A 13577-nucleotide genomic window follows, 5' to 3' on the forward strand; every position below is an offset into this window, starting at 1 on the left:
TCCTTTTCGTCGTTAGACATTTCCTATGTTCGTAGTTGAAACATGAATTGAGAATCGATCGAAGACAACTACCAGGATACTCAACACACAAATCCGGGACACTCGATATTTCCTACATATTCTGGCAGAAGTCATGCCAAAATTCACGGAAAAATCCGGCATGACCTTTGCTAAAATAGGACATATCGAGCGCCTGAAATTTGCCAGAACGGAAATGAATCAACACTCCGGCAAAACATAGGCCACTCGGAGGTGTAACCTGCAAACATGACCGACCAATTGGGCAAGCACATATTCTATTTGAGCAACACAATATATACATTTCAAAATATCATATAGGACTCAAATTAACATGCATTCGATAAGCAAAAGTAAATCATCTCATGCGTCCGTACATCGTCGAATATTATCACTAATACATCCCGAATAGTGTCATACATATAACATCACTAATACAACTAAAACCCTAGCACACGACGGGTATCGGCGCGGGCGGTGGACACCCACAGAGAAGGAACCAGCACGGGAGCATAGCTCCAATGAGATCCCTGGAGAACCTGCCAGGTATTAGAGAGCCTGTGCTCCAACGCAAACAAGTAGCGATGGACGTGCGCGTCCTCCTCACTGACACGGTGATGCACCACCTCCGCGGGGTCCTCGAGCCTCTGGACCGTCACTGGCCCACGCGACCGCCACCAAAGAAGGTTCGGGTCAACGACAGGCTGGCTCCTCACCAACCTGCGCCCCTCGGTAGGTAGCGCCTCCCAGTACCACCCCGGCGGAGCCCAGTCCTGGACATGGCCCGTCTGGTCAAGCAGGTGTCGTCCTCCGCCGACTCGACGACGAGGATGCGGGATAGGCATTGTCCACGTCGATGCGGAAAAAATTGCTTTAACTAAAAAAATAGCAACAAGTTCTTACTAACTAGTTCTATTAATTCAATTAGTTCTTACTAAAAATAAACTTACTATAAATAAAAATAAACTACTCCCTCTGTACCGAGATAGTTGTCGCTGGAGTAGCTGAACTTCAGCTACTCCAGCGACAACTATTTCGGTACAGAGGGAGTGGTACCTAATTAGTACCTAGTTCTTACTAACTAATTAGTACCTAGGAACTATTGCCCTAATTACCATATAAGTATCCATTTTTTAACTAGGGTTCGTACTACCTAATTAAATAGGGTTAATACTAATTGTAATTAACTAACTAGCACTAAAAATAGCCTAGGGTTCATACTAACTAGCACTAAATAGCTAGGGTTCATACTAAGCAGAGAAGAGGGATCGAAAGGGGAGAGTGCTTATAGAGGCCGGGGAGAGAGATGGGTCGGGGGAGACGGCGGCACCAAGGTGCGGCGAGGCGGGGTCGGGGGAGATGGCGGCAAGGCGGGGTTGGGGGAGACAGCGGCGAGGCGGGTCGAGGGAGACGGTGGTGGAGAGCGAGGGCAGGGGCTCCGGCAAGGTCGAGGTCGAGGAGGAGGAGGCACAGGCACGCGACGACGTCGAGGGGTAGACTCCGGCGAAGAGCGAGGGCAGGGCCTCCGGCGAGGGCGAGGGGAGGGGCTCCGGCAGAGGCGACGACGGGGAGAAGAGAGAATGGGGAATTGGGGGAGGAAGCAGAGGAGAGGGAATCAGGCTGCGCGGGGGTTAGGTGAAAATAGCTTTAACAGTAGCGTGGGAAGGCAAAACGTGCTGCTGCTAAAATCCGTAGTAGTAGCGCTATTTCTAGAAGGGCGCTACTACTATACCTAGCACGTCGGGAACGGTGTGGCAATTATAGTAGTAGCACGTGTGATCCTGTCGCGCTACTGCTAAGCGGGTAACAGTAGCACCGTTTTAGCCGACGCGCTACTCCTAAGTAGCAGTAGCGCCTCATTTTAACAAGTGCTACTGGTAAGATTTTGCGTATAAGGTTTTTCCTAGTAGTGTGAATATTCGTTAAATACGCATGACCATTTTTTAAGACGCAGTGAACAATTTCTGGACATGTGATGACCATTTTGTTCCGAATACGTGATGAACCTTATTTGAATACACAGTGAATTTGTGTTTTTCATAAATGATGTGCATTTTTACGTATATACTAGATGAATATTTGTTTGTAAGAGAGAAATATTTACACGTATATTTTAAGGAATTAGATAAAAAAAATAGTGAACTAAAAATTAAATAATAATTATATATACAGAAATATGTTTTTTACACAGTTGCTTGGCTTTGTTTTCCTTTTTTTTTGCGAGGGGTGCTTGGCTTTTTTTCGTGAGACCGCGCATACACACTCCATTTGAGAACATATCTAGTGGAAACCATACATTCAGAGGAAACATGGAAACCCAAACGTGTGCCGTTGGATTGGATGCGTACGCTGTGAGATGGAAAGAAGTACAATTTGCAAATTGAACCTTGCAAGAATCATGTACCTTAGGTACAGAAACATCCCATGGCGGCTGAGCCGTCCTGTGCCTTTCCCCATGGAGCTATCATCCCGATTCGAAAGAAAAAAATCATCCTGATTCGAAATTCTTTCGCTGGGTTAGGAGACCTGTTGGGAGACGATGCTTCCCTCCGGCAGGACCCCCTCCGGCGAGTCCTCCTCCGAGCGTTTCGGGAAGGGCCGGCGAGTGGCGTTCCGGGCAGGGCCAGCGAGCGGCGCTTCTGATTTGTCTCCGGCCAACAGTGTCAGTCCTCCGAGCATTCCCCATCGACGTCATACTAGATCTAATTCCAAGGTATGAGCATTTGAAGTGTTCGTCTTCTGTGCTTTGGCCCCGTTCTTCTTTGTCCCGTGGCTCATCGAGTAGTTCCATCTTCTCTAGATTGGGCTGGGTTTGCCAAGCAAACAAAGGAGGGGACAAGGAAGTGGCTCATTTGTCTGTCTCCTCCAAGATCAGCACATCATTTCAAGGAAGTAGGAGAGGTAATGAGGTAGTGGCATCTTGCCTGCAGCTGCTGATTCCCCTTGAGTCGTACTGTCCAGATTTTGGCCTTGAAGAAATTGCGAGGTATAATTCATTTGCTCCTAATTTTTGCGTGTTACTGTTATACACATCTATGACTATTCGTGGGTTGCTAAAAAAATTCAGTGGTAGTCATAGATGATTGACTAACAATTCAGATGCTTGATTTAAATCAGCATCAATAATAGATGATTTATTTTTTAGTCAGCAAATTATATGTGAAACTCGTTTAAATACATTGCCCAAAATCTCATAAGTTTGTGATTTCAGTTAAAATTCTGTGAACACTACTCATATGCAGCGAAAACAGCTCTTAATCGAGTCATTTAGAGTTACAGTAGCTACAACCGTGAAAATTGCAACCCCAAAAACACACCCTTAATGCAGCAGCAGGGAGCTCCTATCATGCCGATTTGACAATGTTGTACATTATGATGGTGGTTGTATGCATATTTATTTGTGTAGTGCGACGGGAAATAAGAAAGGAATTGGTTTTGGAAAATAATTCTAAAAAGAAATATCTTGCTAACATAAGATGACATGCACTGTTGTATCTATTTTCATTGATTGTTGTTAAATTCGTTTTAATCTATTATGTATAAAAAGTTCAACTCTTATTTTTCAGGTTTGCTGGTGGCAGTAAAGACTTATGCATGTTCCAACAAAAAAAGACTGTTGTTTGGAGTCGTAGTAGTGCACTGATACGTTCTTCTGCTTGTGTACTCGAGTTGTCTGCTCATTGTCTGATGTATAAGTGTGAGAATTTTACTATGGCTGTTCAGTTAGTGATAGGTCTATCTTGTAGTAAAATTCCCTAGCATAATGCGGTTGGAACATTTGCCTAATGTATGTGTTGTTGAAGTGATGCATTACTGCAAGTGAATTCTATGAGTAGACTATATTAAAATTAGCTTCCTTCAGTTTTCTGTTGTCTGGTCTGGGCATTGACTGTCTGTTCTTTTGGTTTCCCAGATGTGATTTTGTTGGTACAGTTCTGTTAGGAGACTGGTAGCAATTACTGTACTAGCTTCCTTCAGTTTTGGTATCCATTGCAGCTAGTTTTCCATTTTAAATCGAAACGTACATGTCACGCATGTTTGGTGAAGTATAGGCACAGCGCATGGCTTACAAATCCTACTTGGCCAACAAAAAGGTGAAAATAAGGGGCAAGGAGGTACGCTGTGATTACTTGTTAGACCTGAGGGGGTACACGTAAAATAGTATCCCTGATTGCGGGCGTTTCTTTGCAAATAGGGCATAGCAGTTATGATTCTATCTGGTCCATACAAATAGCATCCAACGGTCTGAGCTTAGGTTTCCAGGATTCCACTTAGTCCTGGCCATCTCAGGCCCGGCCTTGTCGGCCCACCCAGGCCCGGCTCTAAAATCCAGGGCCTAGGCCCGACGGGCTTGCCCATGGGCCGGGCTTGGGCCTGAGTTTTGAGCCCATCAGTAGGGCTTGGACGGGCTAGGGCTTGGCATATTAGCATTTTAAGGAAGAGGCCAGGCCCACGGCCCTAAGCCCTAAGGGCTTTTTAGGGCTTTTTACCAGATAGGCCGGGCTTGGGCTTGAAAAGTAGGCCCAGTGATAGGGCTTGGGAGGGCCTGGGCCTCAGTTTTCTGCCATGGGCTTTTTCAGGCCCGGCCCAAGCCCGGCCCGGCCCGGCCCATGGCCAGATATAATTCCACTGAATATGTGGTTTCCACGTGATATTGTCTCCATTTGCTTATTCCTCCTCTGTTCTGCTCCCGACGAGACGACGAGTACAACACCACACGACGGCGACGGCAGGGAGACGAATGGAGGGCAAGGACGAAGAAGCTGCTGCTCTGCTCCAAGGCCGGCATGGTCGCCCTCTCCTCCCTTCTGCCCGAAGCAACCGCCGCAGGTCAGCTCCCGCCCGCCCGCCCGCTAGGTGCTTGTGTTTATGCCCATATATATAGTTCAATTCCACCTAGCTAGCTCGAGTACTACGGACAGAGACCAACCAACCAATCAGTTTCCGCCCGCTTGCTTTGCTCGCATCGCTGCCTCCGTCTGTCTTGCTGCATCCCCAGAGATTAAGTAATGGCCATACATCAATTAGCTGGGTGTTGGGCCAAGTCAAGTACGTATAATTTTATCAAGCCTAGCTGCCTAGGTGCCAGTTGGTATACATATTTTGATCAAGTATTGGTGCCAGTTGGTATACATATATTCGCATTATTTGTAGTTCCCAAGGACTCGTGTATTTGTGTGCAATTTCTGCGAAATTAATTAGTCGCTCATCTCTCCGCTTTCTGGTGGAGTGCCCTTTATCGATGTGTAATTTTGTACAGATAACTTCATGTGATACAATTCAACTTTGGAACCTTCTGTACGCTTGACGATGTAACCCAGAAGCAAGCTATCTCCATGCGCTTCTTGTTGTCTTCCCATTGTCTTCTTCTTCCCTCTGAGAAAACTTCTGCCGCCCTGTCCAGCAATGAGAATGAGAGGAGAATAAAGTATGCAGGAGATGGAGACTTGAAACTCCGTCATCCTTTAAAGTTCTCTCTCTCTCTCTCTCTCTCTCTCTCTCTCTCTCTCACACACACACACACACACACACTCTCTCTCCTCTCCCTCCTTCCTGCAGGCCTCCAACAACGACTCAAACCAACACAACCCTTTTGCATCCATCACCGGAAGACCGGCATCTCGTGCGTGCGCATCAGCGTATGTACCTATTCCCGTCCTTTAATTTGCAACTAGCTTGTACAAGTAAGAGCTCCTCTAGGACGTGATACTTTTGATTGGTGACAGCAAATCAATACAAGCATATATCTATGAATGATTGTATTTCCTTTGGTTCCTGGATCGATGCAGGTTGTCCATCCCTGCATCAGAGGATGTTTGTGGCCCTAGCCACGGCACAATGGGTGGTGACCAAGGCACTAGGCCCCGTTGCGGATGGCGTGCTAGGGGCTTGGGCGGCCACCAGGAACTTTGGTCCCAACATGGAGGCCCTCAGCACGGAACTGTTGCTAGTAAAGGCCATGCTCGAGCAGGCTGCCCTCAAGGAGCTTAGTGGGCCAGCCATGGAGATGCTGCTGCAGAAGCTACAGGATTTGGCGCACAATGCTGAAGACTTGCTGGATGAGTTGGACTACTTCCGCATCCACTGCAAGCTCCACAAGACGTACGATGCAGCAGACCAGCATGGCAAAGGTGGCGTCCATGACCTCGCACTCAATGTCCACCACACCGCCAAAGCTGTTGGCAAATCAGCCAACTGCTGCCCTTGGCAGCGTGCTAAGCGAAAACAGAGGACATGCGGCGATTCCTTTTCGGCCCCAAACACCAATCAGAAGCTCAGCAGATGCATGCCCAAGCTCGGTATACTCCTCCCTTGCTCCTCTTCTCCACATACACATGTTGGTGATGATGATCATGGTAATGCACAAGATATTCCACAACTTGAGTTTAATAGGGTTCATTTCTCTCAAAAGATGAAGGCCATTGTAGAAAAATTGCAGCTTATGCGCAATGAGGTTAACAAGATTCTACAAGGTTGTGGCCCTAGAATTGTCATAGACATTGCCCAGAGTCGTCCCATCACCAGAGCTAAGAGCACAGAGCCAAAACTATACGGGAGGGACGGCGTCATGAATAGCATCATACATGATATCACCAAGGGTCAATATTGTGACAAGGGTCTAACCGTGCTTCCAGTTGTTGGTCCAGGGGGAATGGGGAAAACAACTCTGATACAACATATATATCACAACCAGCAAGTGCAGAATCATTTTTCAGTCAAGATTTGGATATGTGTGTCATTCAATTTCAATCTGGATAAGGTGCTGGAACAGGTTCAAAGATATACCCCTGCAGTTGAAAGTGAAAAACAGTGTAGTACAACTGAAGAGCTGATTGAACAAAGATTAAAATCTAAAAGGTTCTTACTTGTACTGGATGATATATGGCAGATTAGTAATGGAGATGACTGGAAAAAACTATTGTTGACACTTGGTCAATCACAAGAAAAGGGTTCTATGATTCTGGTCACAACTCGGCTTAAAAACATAGCAGAACAAGTCAAAACAATTGACCGTCCAAAAGAACTTTACGGTTTAGAACATGAAGAGTTTAAGAAGTTATTCCTTGCATTTGTCTTTGATGATGGGAAATATCCTAGGAATAAACCTTTTTTGCTTGAGATTGGAGATCAGATAATGGACAAACTAAAGGGTTCCCCTCTTGCAGCAAAAACTGTTGGTAGATTACTGAGTAAAGAACTTAGTTTGCAACATTGGAAAGGGGTCCTAAAATGTAAAGAATGGGAGAAGCAGACCGATAACAATGAGGTTATGCCTGCCCTGAAGCTTAGCTACGACTTTCTCCCTTTTCATCTACAACAATGTTTTTCCTATTCTGCATTGTTTCCTGAAGATTACCATTTCAGAAGCCATGAGCTCATCAGCCTGTGGACTGGACTAGATATTTTGATACCTTGTGGTCAACATCAAACATTTGAAGACGTGGGTCTGAGTAATTTAAATGAGTTGATCATCCATGGATTTTTCAGAGAAGAGCAAACTGATGGTGATCGGCGGTATGTTATGCATGACCTACTGCATGATTTGGCACTGAAAGTTGCTTCTCATGATTGCCTTAGTTTACGTCTCCCTAATATTGGATCCGTAGAAATTCAGCCATCGACCCGTCACTTGTCTATAATCACAGAGGACATAGGTGAATCTGATGCAACGTCTGGTGAAAAATTAAAGAGTGCATTGGAGGAAATGAAGACAATATTGGAGGTTGAACATTTGCAAACATTGATGCTATTTGGAAAAATGGATGAAAGTTTTAGCAGGATATTTGGTGATTGTTTTGGGGAAGCTTATGCTCTCCGTGTTCTTTATTTGCCCAACATGATGCATCCCGTGGAGTCCGTGTTACATAACTTTTCAGGACTTTTCCATCTACGATACCTATGTCTAGGGACAAAGGATGATCAGATGCATTTACCACTTAGCATCTCTAAATTTTATCATTTAGTGATTCTAGATCTTGAGTTGTGGGTTGGCAGTCGTGTTTTGCCCGAAGACATGAGCAACCTTTCCAAATTGTGCCATTTTTATGTTCCAAGTGATGATCAGCTTCATTCGGGTATTTATAATGTGGGAAAACTTAAACTCTTGGAAGAGTTAAAGATGTTTCAAGTCAATAAAAAAAGTGAAGGGTTTGAACCAAAGCAACTAGAGCATTTGACCAAGCTAAGGGAGCTTGGCATCTACAACCTTGAGAAAATACATACAAAAGAAGAAGCAGCTCAAGCAAAATTGATAGAGAGAAAACACTTGAGGAGGTTAAAATTGGACTGGGATTGTGAGCGATCTAGTGTTGAGCCTGGTGTGGAAGCAGAAGTTCTTGAGAACCTTCAACCACATGGAGATCTTCAAGTGTTGTGCATTAGAGGGCAAGGAGGCCTTTCTTGTCCAACATGGATGGGTGATGAGTTTGCTGTTGAAGCTCTAAGATCTCTTTATCTTGATTGTGTTTCTTGGGAAGTTTTCCCTTCTTTAGGGAAGGCGTGGGATCTTTGTGAACTGAAATTGAAGCATATTGCTAGACTGAAGGAGATTATTATAGAGGAAACCTTTTGCATGCTAATAAAACTTGAACTCATTGGCCTAGGAAGTTTTGAAAAATGGGGTTTCCTAGATGTACAAGAGTCTTCCATGGATGCTGATATTTTCCCTTGTTTGCAAGTGCTGATTATTATAGATTGCCCAAAACTCTTGGGATTGCCTTTCTCAAGCCACATTGTTTCCCAAGGTTGGTTTCACAAACTACAAAAGTTTAGGATAGAGTACTGTCCACAATTCTCATCAGTGATTCCCATCTCCTGGATTGGTAGTCTCAGTAGTTTCTCTATGCAACATGTCAAGCTACTAGAGCATTTTTATAACGGCTCAATATCATCTGAACTGCACATTACTGGAGAGGATGGTCTGCATAGCTTGGACCAAGTGTTAGATTTTGATGAAGAAACAAGTCTTGAAAAGTTGTGGCTCCAGAGGTGCCCACCTCTGGAGTTGAAGCACATTCGGATGCTAACCTCACTAAAGAAACTGATTATAAAAAGTTCATATGATCGGGTTGGATCACTAGGAGGTCAGGGTGATATGAGTTGGCAGCTCCCAGTTTGGTTTCCGAAACTACAAGTGCTTGAGATATGGGACTATCCAGAATTCTCATCAGTGTTTACCATCTCTTGGATTGAAAGTCTGCATTATGTCAGGATACGACGTGTAAAGATGCTAAAATACTTTAGGTACTCAAAATCATACGGAGCAGAACTGGAAATTGAGGGAGAGGGTGATCTGCAAAGCTTAGACCAAGTGTTAGTTTTTGATAAAGAAACAGGTCTTCAGAAGCTGACACTCTACAATTGTCCACCTCTGGAGTTGAAGCACCTTCTGATGCTAACCTCGCTGAAGACATTGATTGTAGGCGATTCAGATTGTCTGGTTGGACCACTAGGATGCCTGGGTGATGTGGAATGGCAGCTTCCTGTTGAGCATATGCTGATCATGGGCTTAAATTGTAATATTGGCGAGGAATTGACAGAGCTCCTCCCCCACCTCCCAAAGCTCTCCAAATTGGACATAAGATATTGTAAAAATATAAAACAACTGGTAGTGGGGGTGGATCTGCAACAAATTACAGAGATTGAAATAAGAGCAGCAGCAGCAGATGAAGATGATGATGGGGTGCTGCTCTTCCCAGCTCATCTCTGTAACTCACTACTGGAATTGGAGTTCTATGACTGCCCAGAGCTGGTCCTGGTGGACCCACCAACTCTTGTTCCTGGAGGAGGATGGCTCCAAGCCTTGCGATCCCTCCAGAGATTGACAATAAATGGTTCCCCCTGGTTTCTTTTCACCTTCTCGTTTTCCCGTCACATTTTCCCTTCCTCCCTGCAGTTCCTGAAGCTTAAGAGCATGGTAGGCATGGGGACACTGAAACCCATCTCAAACCTCTCTTGTCTGATGACATTAGAATTGATTGATTGCGGAGAGGATCTGAAATGTCAAGGTTTGCAGCCTCTCCTTACCACCAGGGGGCATATCAACGAATTACAAGTCTTTGGCAGCCCTGGTTTCTTTGCTGGTTGGGATCCCAATCCAAAACATGATTTGGAGGAGCTCCTTTCTGCACCCACACTGCAGGAGCTCTCCACAGATGACATAGCAGGACTCCTTTCTGCACCCATCTGCAACTTCCTCTCTTCATCCCTCACCAAGCTGGAACTTCATGGGGCAAGAAGACGCCCTTCAGTTCCTCTCCTCCTTCCAGAAAATCCTTTCGCGTTTCATAGGTCTGAAAGCATGGAGCGCTTCAGCAAGGAGCAAGTGGACGCCCTTCAGCTCCTCTCCTCCCTCCAGGAACTTAAGTTTTCGGATCTCCACAAGCTTCAGCAACTCCCTGCAGGGCTGTGCAACCTTACCAGCCTAGAGAAGTTAACAGTCTGCGATTGTTCAGTCATCTCTTCATTGCCTAACGATGGCCTCCCCAAATCACTACAACAGCTAGTTCTCTACTACTGCAGCGAGGAGCTAAAACAGAAGTTCAGGGAGTTAGTTGGGACAATCCCAGAAATCACAATAGGCCGGTGATCCAAGGTAACACGAGCGTACTTTCTTGTGTTTTTCACTTTGCCCTTTTCCTGTAGTCCTGCTTAATAACACTGCGTTTGTTTCCATCCACTCTGCAGGATAATGCCTTTTAGTGCTCTTCCCTTTCCATACAAACACATTTGCCACATGCATGTCGTTCTACCTTCCTGTACAAAAATCTGGTGAGTACATCTAAACTGAAACTTTACTTCTTCTGATGTACATCATCCTGTACATCTCATCTGGTGAGTACATCAATTATATCCACTTCCACTTATACTCGCTGCAAAAAATATTCCTGCTATATTAGTTGTACATTTTCTTTCCACAAGTCGATAAAATCGACATTATTAACCGCCAATGCCTTCTGCAAGTCTCTCTTGTTTTCGTTCTTGATGTAATTACCAATGAAACCTGTGATCACCATTTGTTTTGGTTCTCTGTGCAGATGTTCGTTCAATCTTATGGGCTTCTTCGTCTTTTCCATTTAAATTTGGGTTACTGTCCTTCATCAAGACGTGGTAGTCTACTTCCCTATTTTGGGTGTCACAATCGAAATATCACCACGGCTTCAGTATGGAATAAATGAGACTTTGGGTCAAGCTACAGATATTAAGGTTATCATTGTTTTCATACACTGCTATGTTGCTATCAGCATCAGATGCTCCTGCGTTCCTAATTTCTGTTTGCTTGCTTTTCAGGTGTTCTAGTGTTTGTTTGGTAGGCTTTGCAGCCACTTCTGTTTACATTTTGTCCAAAACTCATGAAGACCTGATGGTGTACCTGGAATGTTTAGTTTTAGGGAAAACAATGTGTGTTTTGCTATTTATTGATAATAAGGTTTCCAGTTTTTCAATCCAGTTGACATTCTACTGATACCAGGTATACTTTGCAACTAATAAGATTTGCAGTTTTCTCAGTTCAGTCTACATTCTACTGATACCAGATATTCATCCATTCATCATAGCTGTTGCTGTTTATTTTAATGGCATATAGGATCTTCACAGGAAAGCCTGCATACCAATGCAGTGCACCCCTGGTGCCAATTCAGATCATAGGGACCAGTTGCCGACCGAACAGCTCGAGCAACAGAGCTCTGACCGAACCCCCTGGTGTCCAACCCTGCCCGGTTAAGGCCGTGTGCTAGACTGAGCTTTCGTGTTCATGCAGAAGATGATGGAGATGCACGAGACGATCAAACTGCTAGAAGGCTCAAACCAAGTCAGAATGGCGAGCACCGATTCGTTCTAACATGCCAACCCTCCGGCACTTTGCAGCTTGCACCTGGTTCTCTGCTCATCAAATCTTTCCTGTCTACAGGGAGATAGTCATAGCCAGCATTCAGCCGGCAGCGAGTTCAGCAGGAGGATGGCCCAGCCGCTTGTAGATCGGCAGCGGCAGCACCTCCTCTCTGGCTGTACAGTAAGTTGTTACAGCACTTGCGATCTGATTACAGTAAGTCGTATACAGGTAAAGCAATTTGCTCTAATCAGTTGACACTAATTTGCCTCCATGTGGTACCTGCGCATAATGTGGCTCCGTGTCGTGGCTCTCCACGGTGCTGACATGGAAATACAACACTTCTGTTGAGAGGAATGTTATGAAGAAGAAGCTCAGGATCCAATCGTTGGCCATATATACCGAGATACAGTTTCCAGGTAAGAATCATGTTAAGTTCACAATGGTGCACTGGGGAGTTCAATTGTATTACAAACAAATAACTAGCCTTTATGTTTCTACAGTATTGATTGAACTGGAACAAGGAAGCAATTGATATATAGCCTGATTGTAAAGGCCATATGTGAAGCTGACAGGAAAGGGACCAAAGTTGCTAGTCTTGGACTCCTGAGTCGGGTATATATTTCTCCAGGTGTCCAAACTATTCTTCATCATCAGTTCTCATGATCGTGATTCGCTCAAAAAGGAAATTTAACCCAGCAAGCCGAGATCGAAACTGCCAAAGAGTTTGGTCTGCTGCAATTCTGCACGGGTTCCGCCACGCCATTGCTAGAGCTTGATGGTCAGGTTGCAATTCCATGGAGTAAGAGTTATGCAGATATAGATGACACAATTTCCTTGATGGAGCAATGCTAAGGAAGAAGAAGCAAATCGACACATTCGCTAGACTGGCAGAAGTGTGCACCATGTTTGTAAGAATTAATGGATTTGGGGGCTGTTTTATTCAAATTTCCTCGAGCGTTGTTGCTCGATCACAAAAAACAGAGCTTGATTAGTTTCAAGGATGCAAAGGTTGGCTGGATTCTATATAATTGTTGCATCATCTCAGGAATTAGTGATAGCATTGTTACAGATAGAGCTATGTAAGTGTCCTGCTGAACATGGATGGGATGGGAGTGCTCTTCTCACTTTGATGCCTTTGCGCCAAGTCCAGTTCAGAAAGGCCATCATGAGCCGTCAAGTTCAATGCTGATGCCATGCGCTTTCAGAGCGGCGAGTGCGGGTGGCCGTGATGCGTGACCAGCTGACCACCATGGCGGTAGTGTATACCATTGCCAAGGGACAGAAGCTTTGTTAGTGTGCAGACGTGGAGAAGAAGCTGCGGAGCCGAGAGCTTTGGTGTCGTGGGTTTGACTAAATATGGTGGTTCTCTACTATGTTCTCTGAAGACTACTTTTATGTTTGTTAGAGCCATTCGCGACTGTACCAGATGAAGAAGCTTTGATATAGTAGCAGCCTGTGTGCAAGTTGATTGCTATGAACATGCCATGTTAATTGAATGCATGCTGTTTTCCCTTTACTACTCAAAGAGTATAATTTTATTGCTAGATAGAAAAGATTATAGCCAAGGATTTTGACACATAACTAACACCTAAATTAAAATTTCAAATTCCACAATTGACACTTTATCATATATGAAGCCCCTGGTGGCGTCGCTCAGACCAACTTAAATTGCTGTGATGGCTCCTTTGTTCAGTATTAGTGCATTGCAAAGTATTCTCACACTAGCCGG

General features: G+C 44.8%; 1 protein-coding gene and 1 long non-coding RNA gene across 2 annotated transcripts; both read left to right on the forward strand.

The window, feature by feature from the left end:
* Nucleotides 1–2499: 2499 nt before the first annotated feature.
* On the forward strand, nt 2500–3842 carry LOC119368307. Its single transcript, XR_005176598.1, has 3 exons — nt 2500–2731; nt 2819–3004; nt 3585–3842. It is a non-coding gene; the product is annotated as an uncharacterized LOC119368307 (long non-coding RNA).
* An 893-nt stretch (nt 3843–4735) lies between these two features.
* LOC119365576 (disease resistance protein RGA2-like) lies at nt 4736–13351 on the forward strand. Its single transcript, XM_037631226.1, has 8 exons — nt 4736–4848; nt 5808–10612; nt 10705–10788; nt 11055–11223; nt 11308–11488; nt 11603–11827; nt 11927–12264; nt 12349–13351. The coding sequence occupies exons 1-2, from the start codon at nt 4806–4808 to the stop codon at nt 10604–10606; spliced, it is 4842 nt and encodes a 1613-aa protein (XP_037487123.1). The 5' UTR covers nt 4736–4805; the 3' UTR covers nt 10607–10612; nt 10705–10788; nt 11055–11223; nt 11308–11488; nt 11603–11827; nt 11927–12264; nt 12349–13351.
* Nucleotides 13352–13577: the final 226 nt, after the last annotated feature.

The sequence above is a fragment of the Triticum dicoccoides genome, chromosome 2B, assembly GCF_002162155.2.
Source record: "Triticum dicoccoides isolate Atlit2015 ecotype Zavitan chromosome 2B, WEW_v2.0, whole genome shotgun sequence".
Lineage (NCBI taxonomy): Eukaryota > Viridiplantae > Streptophyta > Magnoliopsida > Poales > Poaceae > Triticum > Triticum dicoccoides.